Source organism: Pinus tabuliformis, chromosome 1_2 (assembly GCF_031772625.1).
Source record: "Pinus tabuliformis cultivar Carrire ecotype Pingquan chromosome 1_2, CPIR1, whole genome shotgun sequence".
NCBI lineage: Eukaryota > Viridiplantae > Streptophyta > Pinopsida > Pinales > Pinaceae > Pinus > Pinus tabuliformis.
The window spans coordinates 915,628,283-915,647,001 of NC_142298.1; the positions used below are offsets into that span (position 1 = coordinate 915,628,283).

General features: G+C 41.9%; 1 protein-coding gene across 6 annotated transcripts in view; it reads right to left on the reverse strand.

Annotated features, from left to right (window-relative positions):
* Positions 1-14,130, reverse strand: part of LOC149208927 (uncharacterized) — a 331,042-nt gene extending 316,912 nt beyond the window's left edge. For 5 of the 6 annotated variants that reach the window (XR_016252811.1, XR_016252809.1, XR_016252810.1 and 2 more), the window contains exon 1: positions 12,978-14,129. Coding sequence is in view for 2 of the 6 variants with exons in the window: in XM_089396213.1 (XP_089252339.1) it covers positions 12,978-13,157 (180 nt within the window). In the remaining 4 variants the exon portion in view is untranslated. Of the gene's footprint in view, positions 1-12,977 lie in introns of all 6 variants that reach the window. The other variant, XM_089396214.1, reaches the window with a different exon arrangement.
* Positions 14,131-18,719: the final 4,589 nt, after the last annotated feature.

Sequence of the window (18,719 nt, forward strand, 5' to 3'; positions counted from 1 at the left end):
ATATCAAAATCAAACATCTTACACCTATGCTTAATTATGAGATAAAACAAGGAGATGTCATAATCAATAATCATTATCTCATAATAGTGAAGAACTAGATCAAAGTCATAACGGTGGTTTGCAAGAGGTTTATGATAGAACAACAATGGCTCATCCTTATTACAAGCAGCGATCTCCTAATGCAGCCCAAACATACTAGAATGGCTATCAATATGACCCCCATGACTTCCCATGCTACCCTCCCTACTAGATTGAGAAGGGGTCATCAAATATTTGAAAAGAGATATGAAGTTTCTTAAACAAGGTCGGGATGGAAAGGAAAAGACAGATGCGAGAGAAAAAAAAATCTGAAATTTCAAGGCTTATTGCAACTTGAAATCTATTGAACAAAATACCAATTGAAAACACACTTGTCCGATAGTCATTTCAACACTAAACGTACAACCCTCAATTGTGCCCTTAGAGATAAATTGAGGATGGCATGAAGGAAGAAATAGCTGAAGGACCTCATTTTGGAAAACCTATTGCACTTCACAACTATCAGATTCAAAAGGGACCATAGTTATCTTATCACATTAACAATCCCTTGAATCTGAATATGATTGAAAATCAAGATCAAAAGGAGGTAAAGATGGCTTCAACAAATCCATAATCACATCCTCCTCATAATGTTTGATCCGAATTTAAACAGGAACGCAACAAATTACAAATATAACCATAAACACAGAGATGCAGCAGAAATAAAACTTCATTTCATTAACATCAAAGAACTGAAATATGCTTACATACAGAATGGAAATAAACTAGCTCAGGCGATGGTAGCTTATCTTAGAAGAGATGTGGCGGTTACATGCCTTTAAATTGTGTTATAATGAGGCTTGAGGGCCTATTTATTATTGAGAAACAATGGAAAACCCAAAACATCCAAAAACCTAACCCTAGGAGATGAAACACCAAACTATGGGCCCCGTTGGGCTAAATTGGTACATCAACTTCCTGGGGTCATAACTTTGGCATACGATCTTCGTTTGATGCATACGATACCTCATTAGAAAGATCTATCTGAGGACTATAATTGCTGACAACGAATACCGAGTTAAAAAACTCATATTTGCCACCGGTGATTTTCCAAAAAAATGTCATTTAGGGCCTCAAAACGGCTTCGGAAGTTCAGGACCCGAAAAACTGCCAAAAAGAGTAAACTGTGCTACAATTAAGGAAACTGAAAAACTGAAAGAAACAATGGTGGGGGTCCAAGTGGAAATAGGCGAGTGGCCACCAATATCCACCAGGATCATTCCTCCCCCCTTAGGAAGTAATGTTCCCCATTGCGTTGAGTTCCTCCATGAGATGAGGAAACTTCTGTTGAACTTGGTCCCTGGTGAGCCACTTGCCCTGGTGAAGGAGTTGGCCTACTTTGACAACTCGATATAGTTGGATCCTTTGTTGTCGAGTGTTCTTGATCTGTGTGTCCATGATCCGATCAGTTGTGGCTTGTTCCATGCAATCTAGATTTAAATCTGTAGGTGTGAGCTGTTCTGCAATGTCTGATGTGTCCAGCAATGGTGGGAAGTATGGCTGAAGGCGTTCCACATTGAACACTAGGTGCAAGCCAAGGAATGGGGGAATGTTGAGCTCAAATGCATTGTCTCCCATAGCCTTGGTAATGGTGTAAGGACCATATCAGAGTGGCCTGAGTTTCTGATAGGCTCCAGTAAGGCGTTCCTTCTGCAAATGCAACCAAACTTTGTCGCCTACCTGAAACTTGTGTGGCACCTGATGTTTATCTTGTCGCTGCTTGTACTTGGCATTTGATTTCTCCAGAATGTCGTGGACCTACTGGAGGATGTGCTCAATGTGCTCAATGAAGTTGTTTGCCTTGTCGACTTCGGACTGGACATGAGCCAAATCTGCCTGAGTAGTTGCAAATGGTATGGCCACATCAATGGGACATAGTGGCTGGAATCCCAAGCCCACCTGAAAAGGGTTGTGGCCAATCGAGCTGTGGAGAGCCTGGTTATAGTTGTGTTGGACATAGGGGAGGCTCTCATCCCATGTGTGTGGATGCTTTGAGTTGTACATGCGCAGAATGTGTACGATCATCCTGTTGACGACCTTTGTCTGGCCATCAGTTTGGGGATGGAAAGTTGTGGACTTAGTGAGCTTGGTGTCCAGCATCGACCAGAGACTAGACCAAAATGTATTAAGGAACCTATTGTCCCATTCTGAGATGATAGACTGTGGGATCCCAAAGTGTACCCACACTCGTTCAAAGAAGAGTTTAGTAGTGGGTTCCGTTGTGATATTCTTCTTGCAGGGCGCCATAATGGCCATCTTTGGGAATTTGTCGACGACCACAAAAACACAGTCATTGCCATGCTTAGTAGAAGGAAGGCCCGACATGTAATCCATGGAGATGGATTCCCAAGGTCGACTAGGGGTAGGCAGCGGAGTATAGAAGCCTTGCTTCTTGATGGTCGGTTTGGCAATGGCACAAGCAGTGCAGGATCTGATGTACTTCCCGACATCTTGTCGAAGATTTGGCCAATAGAAATATTTCTGCAGTACCGCCACTGTTTTCTCAACCCCGAAATGCCCAGCGACCCGGCTATAGTGCACTTCCCAAATCATCTTGGCACGCTCGCTTGAAGGAACACAAAAGTGTCCCAGGTGGCATAACAGTGCATCCTGGAGGAGAAAATCTGGAACTTGTTGACCCTCCAAGAGCATTTGGTATGTGTGCCCGAATTCTGGGTCACTTTTGTAGAGAAGTGGCCAATCAGAAGTCTTGTGCCCACAAGAGTTGAGCACGGTGGTTAACGCCATGATCGGTGGTCAACTGAGGCAGTCTACAACATTCTTGGTGATGTCCTTCTTGTACTTGATATTCAAATGGAACTGTTGCAGGTATGTGGACCACTTCTGATGGCGATCATTCTGCAACTTCCCTTGCATCTGTATGAACTGCAGGGGTTGGTGGTCTGTGTGGATGACCGTTTCCTTCCCCAAAATGTAATGCTTTCATTGTCGGCAGGCCTGCACAATGGAATACATATCTTTGTCATAAGTGGGATACTTTCAGACTGTGTCTGAAAGTGTCTCAAAGTGATATGCCACTGGATGCCCCTGTTGAGTAAGGACTACCCCAATAGCATAGTCAGAGGCATTTGTCTCAATCTCAAATGGTTGTTGCAAGTCTGGTACTGTGAGCACTGGTGCAGAGCAAAGGCGATGTTTCAACTCTGCGAATGCCTTCTGTTGAGATTCAGACTAAAAGAATTTTGCTTTCGCTCCTCCCTTGGTGACTTGACTCAAGGGCCAAGTGATATGAGAGAACCCCAACACAAACCTATGGTAGAAATTGGCAAGACCTAGAAAACTGCGAAGCTCTGTCAGAGTGGTTGGGATTAGCCAATCCCGAATGACTTGGACCGTGGTTGGATCCACATGCACCCCTTGTTCATCAATAATGTATCCCAGATACTGAACCTGGGTCATGCCAAAAGTGGATTTCTCCAAATTGGCACACACCTTGTGTTTGGAGAACCTGTCGGATGTGGTGGTGCTCTTCCCAACTCTGGCTGAAGATCAAGTTGTCATCCAAGTATACCACTATAAATGAGTTGGTGAATGGCCGCAAGATGTCATCCATCAACCTCATGAAGGTTGCAGGAGCATTCGTTAACCCATAAGGCATAACCAACCATTCGAAAAGGCCCTCCTTGGCTTTGAAGGCAGTCTTCCACACATCGGAGGGTTCGATTGGTACCTAGTGATATCCAGACTTCAAGTCAATCTTGCTGAAATATTTTTGCCCCCTTGAGTTGGTCGAAAAGGTCATCAATCTGGGGGATCGGGTACCTATTCCGGACAGTGATCTTGTTCAGCGCCCGATACTCAATACAGAGACTCCAAGTCTCGTCCTTCTTCTGTACCAACATGATCGGGCTCCCACATGGCAATGAACTCGGTCGGATGTGACCTTTCTGCAGCAACTCCTGAATCTGCCTCTTGATTTTGTCGTTCTCCAGAACAGAGCGCCGATAAATTGATCCATTAGGCAACGACGCACCTGGGGTCATATCGATAGAGTGATTGACCTGACAGTGCAGAGGCACCCCTTAGGGGAGGTGAAGATGTCCTCGTACTCCTCCACGACCTTGTCCATCTGTTGTTGTCGTGCAGAGGGGCCTTGTCTGGAGGTCGTGACCACTGTCTTCTTCTTTCCCTGAGGGTGTATCATCAGGAAAACAAATTTCCCGGTTTTGGGAATGAGCTTACTGCATTGTTTTGCAATAACTAAAGAGATGACAGCGGCGGTGCTACCTCCAGTATCCTGTACAACTTATTTCCCAAGGTAACAATAACAGCGCGAGGCCTTGATTCATACACCGCATGTCACTTCCATAAGTACGGTTGGCCTAATAATACATCACAAACATCAAGAGGAGCAACGTCACATAATACCTCATCCGTGAAGGGCTTGATGCTATATGGAAAGCGGCACTGTTGGCTGCCGCGAAGATCCCGTCCTTAGTGAAGCCACCCGATGGTGTACAGTTGTGGGTGTGTTGTGGTCGGTAAGCCCAACCGCTTCACAACCTCTGCTGAAATGAGGTTCTTTTGGCTCCCGTTGTCGACAATGAACTGTAGTGGGGAACCCTTTACCCACATCTGGGAGTGGAAGAGGCGCTCCTCCTCCTCTGGATCTTCGGGTTCCTCCTTCTGGATCTTCGTGGTGGCAACGGTGGCATTGGGATCCGTATCGATAATCTACTTCCCTTTGTCAATCCTCTTGTAGGGTTTTGACTCAGAGTTGGAACTTGCATCTGATTCATAAGCCTTCAGCTCAGCCTCCAATGACTACTTGGCCCGACACCCACTTGTGTTGTGAGTGGAGCTCTCATGGAACTCACACCACTTTCCCGTGTCCTTCTTCGGCTTCGCGGTGTTGTTCTTTGCTTGCGGCTTTGGCGAGTTCTCTTGGGTCGCCCCACCTTGGCTTTGTCCTTTGTTCTATTATTTGGGGGCACCTTTCCCTTGCTTCAGATTCGCAGATCCAGAGTCTCGCTTTTCTTGTTTAAACTTCTGCTCAATCTTGACAGCGTATCAGTACGTCGTGCCGAGCGAGGAGATGTCAAGGAACTCCATCTCATCCTGGATGTACCTGTGTAGGTAGTCGTGATACTTGAGTACCAAATGTTTCTCAGAATCCTTGATACCCAACTTCATGTGAATGGTATGAAAAGCATTGGTAAACTTCGTCACGTCTTGGTCCCTTCCCTGTGGCAACGTGGTCCACTTTATGTATTTATCCTCATAGCTCCCGACAGGGTAGTACTCCTCCGTCCCGGAACGCATTCCAAGTGGGTGCGGCTAAAAACAATGAGGGCGTACTTTCATCCTTCTGCTCACAGTAGGTTTCCCACCAGTCTTTGACGTGGTGGGCGGCTTTGAGAAGAGAAAAAGTAATCTTTTCCCGGCTGGAAAAATCATGAACAGAAAAATATCATTCTAGCAGATTTAACCATTTATCTACGACGTCTGCATCTATTTGGCCCTCAAATGTAGGAATGTCAAAGTTTACTTGTACCTTAAAAGGAGTGGCGCCTCCAGAGTGGTTGCTGGATGTGGATGCATCGTCGTTGGGCAACCATTGAAGGATCTGAGCAAAGTTATCCATCATCATGTTCCTTTATTTCTCGAGAGCCTCCTCGAGCAATATTTTGATAGGATCTCCTGCTCCCTCGCCTTTCTTTTCTTCCCCCATGGGCAGTCGTCGGAGTTTGTGAGGTTGATCTTGCAAAGGTTCAACCAGATCGAGCCCTAACTCCTTATACCCCGACCTCGTTAGGGACATGCAAAGAAGGATCAAGAAAGAGCAGACCGCTCTGATACCACTGATCCAAATTTAAACAGGAACACAACAAATTACAGATATAACCATAAACACGAAGATGCAGCAGAAATAAAACTTCATTTCATTAACATCAAAGAACTGAAATATGCTTACATACAAAATGGAAATAAACTAGCTCGGGCGATGGTAACTTATCTCTAAGAAGAGATGTGGCGGCTACATGCCTCTGAACTGTGTTACAATGAGACTTGAGGGCCTATTTATTATTGAGAAACAATGGAAAACCCCAAACATCCAAAAACCTAACTCTAGGAGATGAAATGCCAAACTATGGGCCCCGTTGGGGTAAATTGGTACATCAACTTCCCGGGGTCGTAACTTTGGCATACGATCTTCGTTTGATGCATACGATACCTCGTTAGAAAGATCTATCCGAGGACTACAACTATTGACAGCGAATACCGAGTTAAAAACTTGTATTCTCTTGCTTTGGATTCGCAGATCCAAAGTCTCGCTTTTTTGTTTAAGCTTCTGCTCGATCTCGACAGCGTATCAGTACATCGTGCCGAGCGAGGAGATGTCCACGAACTCCATCTCATCCTGGATGTACCTGTGTAGGCAGTCGCGGTACTTGAGTACCAAATGTTTCTCAAAATCATTGATACCCAACTTAGTGCGAAGCGTATGAAAAACATTGGTAAACTTCGACACATCTTCGTCCCTTCCCTGCCGCAGCGTGGTCCACTTTATGTGTTTATCCTAATAGCTCCAAATAGGGTAGTACTGCTCCTTGATGGCGTCCCGGAATTAATTCCAAGTGGGTGCGGCTGAAAACAGTGAGGGCGTACTTTCATCCTTCTGCTCACAATAGGTTTCCCACCAGTCCTTAAAGTGCGGGACGACTTTGAGAAGAGCAAAATTAATCTTTTCTCAGCTGGAAAAATCATGAACAGAAAAATATCATTCTAGCAGATTTAACCATTTATCTACGGCGTTTGCATCTATTTAGCCCTCAAATGTAGGAATGTCAAAGTTTACTTGTACCTTAAAAGGAGTGGCGCCTCCAGAGTGGCTGTTGGATGTGGATGCGCCATCGTTGGGCAACCGTTAAAGGATCTGGGCAAAGTTATCCATCATCGTGTTCCTTTTGTTTCTCGAGGGCCTCCTCGAGCAATATTTTGATAAGATCTCTTGCCCCGTCTTTCTTTTCTTCCCCCAAGGGCGGTCGTCGAGGTTTGCGAGGTTGATCTTGCAAAGGTTCAACTAGATTGAACCCTAACTCCTTATACCCCAACCTCATTAGGGACATGCAAAGAAGGATCGAGAAAGAGCAGATCGCTCTGATACCACTGATCTGAATTTAAACAGGAACGCAACAAATTACAGATATAACCATAAACAGAGAGATGCAGCAGAAATAAAACTGCATTTCATTACATCAAAGCACTGAAATATGCTTACATACAGAATGGAATAAACTAGCTCGGGCAATGGTAGCTTATCTCTGAGAAGAGATGTGGCAGTTACAAGCCTCTACACTATGTTACAATGAGGCTTGAGGGCCTATTTATTATTGAGAAACAATGTAAAACCCCAAACATCCAAAAACCTTACCCTAGGAGATGAAACGCCAAACTATGGGCCCCGTTGGGGTAAATTGGTATATCAACTTCCCGGGGTCGTAACTTTGGCATACGATCTACATTTGACACATATGATACCTCGTTAGAAAGATCTATAGGACTACAACTGCTGATAGTGAATACCGAGTTAAAAACTCATATTCGCCGCCAGTGAAATTCCAACAACAATTAAAAAAAAAAAAAAAAACAAAAAACAAAAAACAAAACAAAACAAAAAAACATCGTTTAGGGCCTCAAAACGGCTCCGGAAGTTCAGGACCCAAAAAACTGCCAAAAATAGTAAACATAGTTCTTAAAGGAAAAGATTCCATAGTGTCATTATCAGTATCATAAATAGAATCTCCATCAAAATGACAATAACTCATATCCCATTTTCCCTTATCCACATGGAGAAAATTATCAATGTCTAAATGCTTAACGAGGTCTTTCTTTTCAAGGATTTCAAAAGATGCATCATTGAATTCAAAAATATTGGAAAGGATGGAGCTTGCCTCATCTTCATGGGAAGAGGTAAGATCCTCAATAGGATCCTCTTTATCAATATTACAATCTTTATTGTGATCTTCTTGAATAATAAAATCCTCGTCAAGATCACAATCTTCCCTCAAATCTTCTTCAACATGCGTCTCTTGTTGATTAGGAAGTATTTATTCTTCTTGCTCATGGTAATCTTCCTTATCATCCTCCTTCTCATATTCATCATTTGACTCCTCATCATCCTCATCAGAAGATGTTTCCTCTTCTCATGGCAAACAAGAGAAAGAAAATCCCTGCTTAGTCCATTTCCACCATGAGGTCGAGAAGAGTTTTGTAACTTGGGCCCCAATACTTAAAGAATTTTATAGTAAGCTCTATGAAAGAAGGTATGCTTCTAGGGGTACAACGGGGAATCCGCTCCGTAGATAGTCTACTCATGGAATGGATAAACAAACTTATAGGAGCATCCTCATGCTGAACCTTTGCCTCAGATCATATTTCAAACATGATACCACATAATTAACATCTGAATAAGGGTTTCCATGAAACTCAACTCCTCCCAGACAATGGCACCAAAAATGTTACTGCAAAATCTAGCAAACCTAATGCAAAGCCTCACTAGGCAACCTAGCTCTTATGGCAACAAAGAAATTAGCCACCATTGTCACCTTAGCAGCCTCTCTCTTGTCGTCTTGTGGTTAGATGTTATCCCCACAAGGAAGGCTTCCCTTGCAAGAATTAGAAGTTAGATGACTAGGGTTCCAAGCGAAATGCCTCTCTAAGGAGCTTGCAGAAAAATCACCTAGACAATTTTTCAATAATGAAAGGTTCAATGGTGATAAGCGTTTAATGCTTATGGAAGAAGGTATCAGCAAAGCCTTGCAGGCCAAGATAAGATTTACAGATATTCAAGTACTCCTTTCACCACCCCCAACAAACTAAAGGAAAGTTGTTATAAGTTAGGGTTTCAATGATATGCAAATTTTACAGCCTACAAAAGCATATAACAGCCAAAGAAAAGCCTATAAAAGATAATCTCAACAAAGGCTTGAGGCTTCTTGAAGATATAAGCAAGGGATAGGTTAACAAGCAGATTTTACTATTGAGACATTCACAATATTTTAGTTCCATTGTTTATCTTGAATTCAAATTCCTATGAATCAAGATTTTATAAAGGATCTCTACAGAAGATGAGATTTGGAAGTTACTAAAAGATGGTGGAGAAGAAGACTTCCAAACCACTTGTAAATTTCGACAATAGGCCCATGAGTAATTGGTGTTGCAAAACATGTTTCATAGAGGTGCTCAAAAAAGTTCTATGATTGTTCCAACTTCCAATACATTCTACTAGTATTGGGATTTGTTTCCATTTTTCCCCTATAACCATGCCTGGGAAACCCCTGCAGACTTTACCACTATTGATCAGTAATAGGGTAAACCATCAACCTTGATTACAATCCTAACCCCAAAGGGATCAAGAGAGTTGAACCTGTGACCTCACTTACTTAGGAGGAGAAATTTAACATCTAGCTTATGACAGCTTGAGCTAACCCTCGAGGCTAACAAAAATTGAAGGACATGGGGCTGGGCTTTGATCCACTTATGTGTGCACAGGTCACAAGATCATTTAATATAACCTCTTTAGGTGCAACCACAAGTTAACCACTACCTCAAGGTGACCCCATGACTCCAAGAACATACCTCACAAGAATTGAACCTTGCCCACTGGTAAGAAACTCCTCACTCCTCACAAATGGATCCAACACCTTTGGGCATTGGGGGTATTTTCCTATGTTATGATACTAATAAAAAATGGAAGAAAAGCAACATATGCTCTCCACTGTTGGGTCTAATAGAATTAAAGCATAACCACTTTATGGGCTCATCCCTCACTTTGAGGAAGTCATTTTGTTAGTTATTGTAGAAAACATCATGTATAAATGGAGAGAAAGCATATATGTATGGTGGGTTGTACTTTACAGAATTCATGAAGTTCTCCTTACTTGTTTCCAGATAAATGTCTTGTGTTTGAAGTTTCTCCCATTTTTAACCAGAGACGTTTTGTTCATTTTTTTCTGTTATGTTCAGATTCTGCTATTGACTGGAATGGATATGCTAATTCGTTGCGTAAAACTATGGATTTATGATTTTTCCTTCATGGATGCAAAGAAGCCCAGCGAGTAGATAGCTGAAACAACCGACAATCTGAGAAAAAGCAACACATATTGCAAATTAGTTAATTGCAGATCCACACACTTAAGTCGGTGACTTCAAGAATCCCTTGACAACTATTAATGCACAAATAAAAATAATAACTTCATAACAACTTCATGAGAAATTTTGTCTCGGTACCAACTCTGACAAAACTGTGGCTAAAGGTAAGAGGCTACAATAAAGTTCATCATCAAAGGAAGAGTTAACTAACACCATAGAATGATCCAAACATAGGCAATATCATGAACTCCTCATTCAATTTTCAAATCAAAGAGGGAATATTGGACCATGAGGTGGCACAAACAAGATGCAACATGACCTGACAAAAGAATTGAACCTAACAGAAATAAGCCGGATGCCTGCTGCTGGAGCCACAGAAGCAAAGGCTTGTGGTGTGCCAAAGACTGTGAAAGGTAGAAGAACAAGTTAATCAAGGAGACCTAAGAAATTCTTCATAGGATTGAGAAAAAAAACGTTATTGGCCTATTAGAGAAACTGAAGAAATAAATAGGAAAAATAGGGATATCAAAGTCAAACATCGCATCGGACATGGGTCTGTTTTCTAAATAGGAATATCAAAGTCAAACATCGCATCGGACATGGGTCTGTTTTCTAATAGTAAGTTGCGTTGCCAGTGCCTGGTCCAAGGTTCCATCCACACCCCCTAATGGTTCATGAAAGGAGCTGTTTCACAGGTTGGCTGCCATTCTATTTTCCAAGTTCTCTCATTAAAAAGAAATTACCTTACTCTTCCCACACGGTTTCAAGCCCCCATTATCTATTACATCCTCTACACACAGTTCCAACTTCCATGCTCATACACCAGCTTCTCAGCTTTACATCTAGGAGGTACATGTCCCTTACCAAACTCAATAGCCGAAGTTTCATTTGATTTTGTTGGGAGAGATAAACAAAGAGGTGGCTATTCTTAATCTAGTAGAGTCAATAGGAGTTGATATATAAGATTTAAAATACGGAGATATGTCTAAAGTTATACAGAAGGGAAAGAGAGAAAATTGTGTTATTCAATGATAAAAATGATAAGGATGTGCCTCATAGTGTCTCACAATAGAGATGACCAACCAATACCACAAACTGGATAAGCTTATAATTAACTTTTCAGACATTATTCCCACCTCAGTAAGAGATAAGATGTCTTGACTCTCAACCCCCTTTATTAATATGATGTGACAATTTATTAACTACTAACACATTAAACATATGATACTTTATCAATGTGATGTGACACTTTATTAATTACTAACACTTTAAACATAAGATACTTTATCGACTACCTCGTATGAAGGTACATTGATTTGACGTTTACTATTAATTCATTCTAACGGGAAGTATTGATCCAAACAAATGGAAGAAAGCAAAGAGGTGGCTATTATTCATCTAGTTGAAGAGAAGCAGAGCTAAGGGGAGTTGATTGAAGACCCGAGGAATGATTTCTGGCAAGGAAAAGGCAACCAACATGCAGTTATGCAGAAGGTTATGAAGGATCAAAGGGCACAAAAGGGAATGCTTCAGAAAATAAATAAGGTATAAAACCTAACGAGCTCGGTGGTATTCCAAACCAAAGATGCAATTCTCAAGTTCATACGGAAAATTTCTGTGGATATGAAAGCAGCTGGCCGACAGGCCTATTTACGTTGAGAAGATCCCTTGGCAGTTGTTGCCAGCCCAAACTTCAATTGAAATCCCAGCTGTTCCAAAGGACTATTGTCATCCCATTATCATTTATATTCTGGAATTGTCGAGGTTATCGTTTAGATGTTGGAGTTTGTCTTATTCACCCAAAATGTTGTCTACGAGCTCTGGTTTATCTAAAAATTGTTTTGTAGCTCCTCCATATGGGCTTTCTGATATAACCGTATCATGTACATATGGAAAAGCTTGGTATATAGTGTATACAGTCCATCTGTAATGGACTGAGAATATGTCTGTACTATGTAGTGGTACGGAAGTCCTGGTAAACCGTAAGAGAGCCTTTTTTTCAGTGCCTCTGGTTTTGTAAGATATGCACAACTATTCGGCCATCTCGACCTTGGCAATATAATCTTTTTTAATCCATCAAAAAAATCTGAAGACATATTGGGCTTGTTCAGGCAAAACAGGTAAGTGCCCCAAAACTCTCAAGGATCACGGTTTCAGATCTCAACGTCCCTGTAGTTAAAGATCATTCAAATGTGAAAATAATGCTTATCAATTCGTTTAAAAAAAAAATAATGCTTATCAATTGCACGAAATAGGATAATTCAAAATATAATGACATAGAAAAAAAGGGTTCTATGTCAAATGCCAATGGATGGATTTGAACCACATCAGATTTCATCTCTTTTTAAATCATTTATTAGCTTCTCGACATGCCTCTGTTGCCCCCTAGCATACGATGTTTCCGCATCATGGATGGAGCTTTTCTCAAAATGCAAAAAATAATGAAATGATTAATGATGGCAATTTGTAAACAATTATTATTCAAAATTCGAATGTGGCATTTTATGCAGCGGGCTGATCTTTGCAAATATCTTACAAACCGACAGACATATGATTGTTATCAATTACAAAAATGGACACAATAATTACAAAAAAATACAACAGATTAGGTAGTCATATTAGTCCTTTTAACACAACGAAATCCTCGAGAGTGTATATGCCACTTCGATATTTAATAAACTTGCAATTAAAAAGACATCACAAAACAACAAGGGGTATGACACTGATCTAAAATTCAGCTTCTAAAGTGAAGAAAAAACTTTGAATCGGTAGAAACGGCAAACCTGTTTATCGGGTAAGGAAACATCTGAGCTATTCACCATCAAATCTTGTTTTCTTGATGTAGAATTGGACTTGGATGGCCCATGTCGAAGCAAACGTCCGATAATGAAGAGCAAAACCCAAACTTCAATGATAAAAGTTGACAAAACCCCCGCAAAATATGCCACCACTAAAGAAAGCATTCTGACAGAAGAGGCAGAGGACTCTACTGAACAGTACCAACGGTTGCCAAAAGCCAAAACAAGCAATTCAAAAGTACAATAGCTACTGATCGGCGATAGAATCAAAATGAAAACAACAACTCGAATTAGATGAGGCCTCAAATGTCAAATATAATAGTTAGAGAATCACACAGTGAAACTTATTTGTTTCCACCGACATAATGGCCATGAAGGAGGTAGAATAAACAAAACAGAGGGCTTAAAATTTCTTCAATTTTTTTTGTATTTTCAACAAAATTGATGGACTAAATTGCCAGGAATTGAAATAAAGGTAACTCATCGGTGATGTGCAATACATTCATGAACGGTGGAACGGGCAAAAGCTAAAAATGTCCATAATTGAAAAAACGAACTACACCATGGATGGCGAATTTTATCAATTCTTGCACCTTCGCCACTTAAAATTAACCGAATTCGGTCAAAGCAGAATGAAAATGCTAATAGACTGATGAGAAGAAGAAGAGCATGAATGCTATGAGAAAAATAAGAAGAAGAAGAACGAAAATGCAGTAACAAAAACACAATGAAAAGTGATGTGACCTCAATTTAGGGTTTGAAGCGGCTTCGATATCTGAAATATCATTTTTCCAAAGAGTTCACGTAAACAAGGATTTCTTCGCGAAATGGACCAAAGCGCAGATTGGACGAAAGTTAACACCTCCAGGAATGTGAATATGGCGTTTACTATTTGAGTGTCGTTCTCATCTGGCCCGACAATTAGCAGGCATTCGCAATGAACAGCGGAAACCTGACACGGAACACCCAAAGTCAAAGACCCTGCGTACCTTACGAGAATCAGCACAATGTTTGGCTCTTTCCCGATACTCAGTCGGACTTTTTCAAGAGTTTTATCAGATAACGTGAATGTAGTTAAATTAGACTGGCGTTAGGCCACATGGGGAGCACCTCACAATCACGGTGCGCCTCATGGGAGCCGGTCTCAAAATGTTGGCTCTCATTCGAATTCTTGGTTCGTATTTTAAATTTTCCTGCATTTTTATTTTTTTCTTTATTTATTTAATATTTTAATAGGTATTTGTTAAAATTATATGTTTTTATATAAAATTTGTATAATCAAAAAGTTATAAAAGGGTTTTTTCATTTATGTATTTAAAAATTATTTTAAATAAATAATAAAAAAACCATAATTTCATTAAAAAATTATTACAAAATTACAAAAATTGTATTTTATATATGTATTATAATAATAATGAGAAGATATTGGAAAGTCAATACTCTTAACAAGTTTTGAGAAATTTATAATAAATTATAAAATATTATTATTAGTCCCTGCCGGGACTATAAGCGATCGATAGATCGCTGACTTTGGGTTGACCGCGGTCATATTGGGAAATATTTGGGCGTTTTTCTAAGTGAGAATAAGGTTTACGAGGCGGCAACGGTTGGGGGTCTTATTACGCGCTTCGCATGGTTCGAGGCGAGTGGCACGTGGCGCGCGTGAGGGGCACGTGGTTGCATGCGGTCTGGTGGTGTGATCGGCGGCCAGGTGTCCGTCCTCGAGATGCTGGAAGCCATGGGGTGTGTTTTAGTGTGTTCGCGGCATTTGAGTTGGTATTGTTCTGTGCGACGTTTGGTCTGCGGTAGAGGTCCTGCCTGCCCGGGTATTGTTGCTTGCAGTCTGTGCAATTTTTCGTCTATCGTGGAGTTGCTGCCTGCTGGGTGTGGCTTTGGTGAGTTCGGCGATGGCATTCTGGTTTGCCTTCTGGTTAGATACTGAGGGTTTCTCTTACGTGCATGCAAGAGTCCATGGTTAGTTGAACGTTATAAGTTAATGGCATTCTGGTTGAATACCGAGGGTTTGTCTTGGCTGTCGTCGGCATGCGGTATGGTGGTCTGATCGGCGGCCAGCTGTTCGTGCTCGACATGCTGGAAAGTTCGGCTTGGGTTTTACTGTCTTCGCGGCCTTTGGGGTTTACTGTCTTCGCAGCCTTTGGGTTGGTATTGTTACTTGCTTGTTTAGCTCTGCAGTCTGTGCGATTTTTCGTCTGCGGTGAAGTTCCTGCCTGCTCGGGTATTGTTAGTTGCTTGTTTAGCTCTGCAATCTGTGCGATTTGTCATCTGCGGTGGGGTTCCTGTCTGCTCGGTGTGACTTTGGTAAGTTATTCTGGTTAAATATTCAGGGTTTCTGTTACCTGCATGCAAGAGTCCATTGCTATTTGGGTTTTGCCCTGTTCGCGGCCTTTGGGTTATTATGATTACTTGGTTGTTTAGGTGCGCGCTCTGTGCGATTTTTGCTTTCTATTTGTTCTATTGTGTGCGGTGAAAACACAATGCGGTTCCTGCCTGTTGTGTTAGCTGCATGCAAGAGTCCATGGCTGTTTGGGCATTATAAGTTAATGGAATTGTGGTTGAATACTGAGGTTTTGTCTTAGCTGCATGGGCTTTATGCAAATTTGGGTAAATGTCTGCGTGAAGCTATGATTGTTAGTTGTATTGTTTAGAGGTTAAGTTCGGCTACTGCATTATAAGTTAATGGCATTTGAATTATTGTTGTGAATACTCAGTGTTTGTCTTCTGGTTGAATAGTGGGGTTTTGTGTTACGTGCATGCAAGTGTCCATGGTTATTTGAGCATTTTAAGTTAATGGCATTCTGGTTCGAGGCGAATGGCACGTGGCGCGCATGAGGGGCACGTGGTTGCATGCGGTCTGGTGGTGTGATCGGCGGCCAGGTGTCCGTCCTCGAGATGCTGGAAGCCATGGGGTGTGTTTTAGTGTGTTCGCAGCATTTGGGTTGGTATTGTTCTGTGCGATGTTTCGTCTGCGGTAGAGGTCCTGCCTGCCCGGGTATTGTTGCTTGCAGTCTGTGCGATTTTTCGTCTGTGGTGGAGTTCCTGCCTGCTCGGTGTGGCTTTGGTGAGTTCGGCAATGGCATTCTGGTTGAATACTGAGGGTTTGCCTTCTGGTTACATACTGGGGGTTTCTCTTACATGCATGCAAGAGTCCATGGTTAGTTGAACGTTATAAGTTAATGGCATTTTAGTTGAATACTGAGGGTTTGTCTTGGCTGTCATCGGCATGCGGTATGGTGGTCTGATCCGCGGCCAGCTGTTCCTGCTCGACATGCTGGAAAGTTCGGCTTGGGTTTTACTGTCTTCGCGGCCTTTGGGTTGGTATTGTTATTTGCTTGTTTAGCTCTCCAGTCTGTGCGATTTTTCGTCTGCGGTGAAGTTCCTGCCTGCTCGGGTATTGTTAGTTGCTTGTTTAGCTCTGCAGTCTGTGCGATTTGTCATCTGCGGTGGGGTTCCTGTCTGCTAGGTGTGACTTTGGTAAGTTATTCTGGTTAAATATTCAAGGTTTCTGTTACCTGCATGCAAGAGTCCATTGCTATTTGGGTTTTACCCTGTTCGCGACCTTTGGGTTATTATTATTACTTGGTTGTTTAGCTGCGCGGTCTGTGCGATTTTTCCTTTCTATTTGTTCTATTGTGTGCGGTGAAAACACAATGCGGTTCCTGCCTATTGTGTTAGTTGCATGCAAGAGTCCATGGTTGTTTGGGCATTATAAGTTAATGGAATTGTGGTTGAATGCTGAGGTTTTGTCTTAGCTGCATGGGTTTTATGCAAATTTGGGTAAATGTCTGCGTGAAGCTATGATTGTTAGTTGTATTGTTTAGAGGTTAAGTTCGGCTACTGCATTATAAGTTAATGGCATTTGGATTATTATTGTGAATACTCGGGGTTTGTCTTCTGGTTGAATACTGGGGTTTTGTCTTACGTGCATGCAAGTGTCCATGGTTATTTAAGCATTTTAAGTTAATGGCATTCTGGTTCAATACTGAGGTTTTGTCCATGGGTTGACGGACGGGATTTTTGCAAACATTTGGCATATTTCCTAAGTCGAACTAAGCTTTACGGGGCGGAAACGGTTGGGGGTCTTATTGCGCGCTTCGCATGGTTTGAGGCGAATGGCATGTGGCGCACGAGGGGCACGTGGTTGCATGCGGTCTGGTGGTCTGATCGGCGGCCAGGTGTCCGTCCTCGAGATGCTGGAATGTTCGCCTTGTGTTTTACTGTCTTCGCGGCATTCGGGTTGGTATTGTTACTTGCTTCTTTAGCTGTGCAATCTGTGCGATGTTTGGTCTGCGGTAGAGTTGTTGCGCTAAATGTCTGCGTGAAGCTATGATTCTTAGTTGTATTGTTTAGAGGTTAAGTTCGGCTGCTGCATTATAAGTTAATGGCATTTGGATTATTATTGTGAATACTGAGGGTTTGTCTTCTGGTTGAATACTGGCGTTTTGTCTTGCATGCATGCAAGTGTCCATGGTTATTTAAGCATTATAAGTTAATGGCATTCTGGTTGAATAGTGACGGTTTGTCTTAGTTGTGGTCGGCATGCGCTGTGGTGGTCTCCTCGGCGGCCAGCTGTTGCTCGTCGACATGCTGGAAAGTTCGGCTTGGGTTTTAGTATGTTCGCGGCCTTTGGGTTTTACTGTCTTCGCGGCCTTTGGATTGGTATTGTTAGTTGCTTGTTTAGCTTTGCACTCTGTTCGATTTTTCGTCTGCGGTGGAGTTCCTCCGTGCTCGGGTATTGTTCCTTGGTTGTTTAGCTCTGCAGTCTGTGCGATTTTTCGTGTGCGCTGGGGTTCCTGCTTGCTGGTTGTGCCTTTCGTAAGTTCGGCTTCTCTATGGCAATCTGGTTAAATACTGAGCATTTCTGTTACGTGCATGCAACAGTTCATGGTTATTTGGCTTTTGCCCTGTTCGCGGCTTTGGGTTGTTATTGTTACTTAGTTCTTTAGCTGTGCGGTCTGTGCGATTTTTGTTTTGTATTTGTTATATTGTCTGCGCTGAAAACACAATGCGGTTCCTGCCTGCTCTGAGGATTGTTGTTACCTGCATGCAGGAGTCCATGGTTATTTGAGCATTATAAGTTAATGGCATTCTGGTTGAATAGTGAGGGCTTGTCTTAGCTACATGGGTTTTATGGAAATTTCAGTAAATGTCTGCGTGAAGCTGTGATTCTTAGTTGTATTGTTTACACGTTAAGTTCGGCTACTGCATTATAAGTTAATGGCATTTGGATTATTATTGTTGCTTGGTTGTTTAGCTCTGCGGTCTCTGTGATTTTTCCTTTGTATTTGTTGTATTGTCTGCGGTCAAAACACAATGCGGTTCCTGGCTGTTCGGTTAACTCTATCGCAAACGTTTGGTTGCGGTTGTGTTGTTCCAGGTGCAGCTTCTATCGCTCGACTGTGTGCTGTCGCTTTGGTAAGTTGAGCTACTGCATTATAAGTTAATAGCATTCTGGTTAAATACTAAGGGTTTCTGTTACTTGGATGCAAGAGTGCATGGTTATTTCAGCATTATAAGTTAATGGCATTCTGGTTCAATAGTCAGGGTTTGTCTTAGTTGCATGGGCTTTATGGAAATTTGGCTAAATGTCTGTGTGAAGCTGTGATTCTTGGTTGTATTGTTTAGAGGTTAAGTTCGGCTACTGCATTATAAGTTAATGGCATTCTGGTTAAATACTAAGAGTTTCTGTTACCTGCATGCAACAGTGCA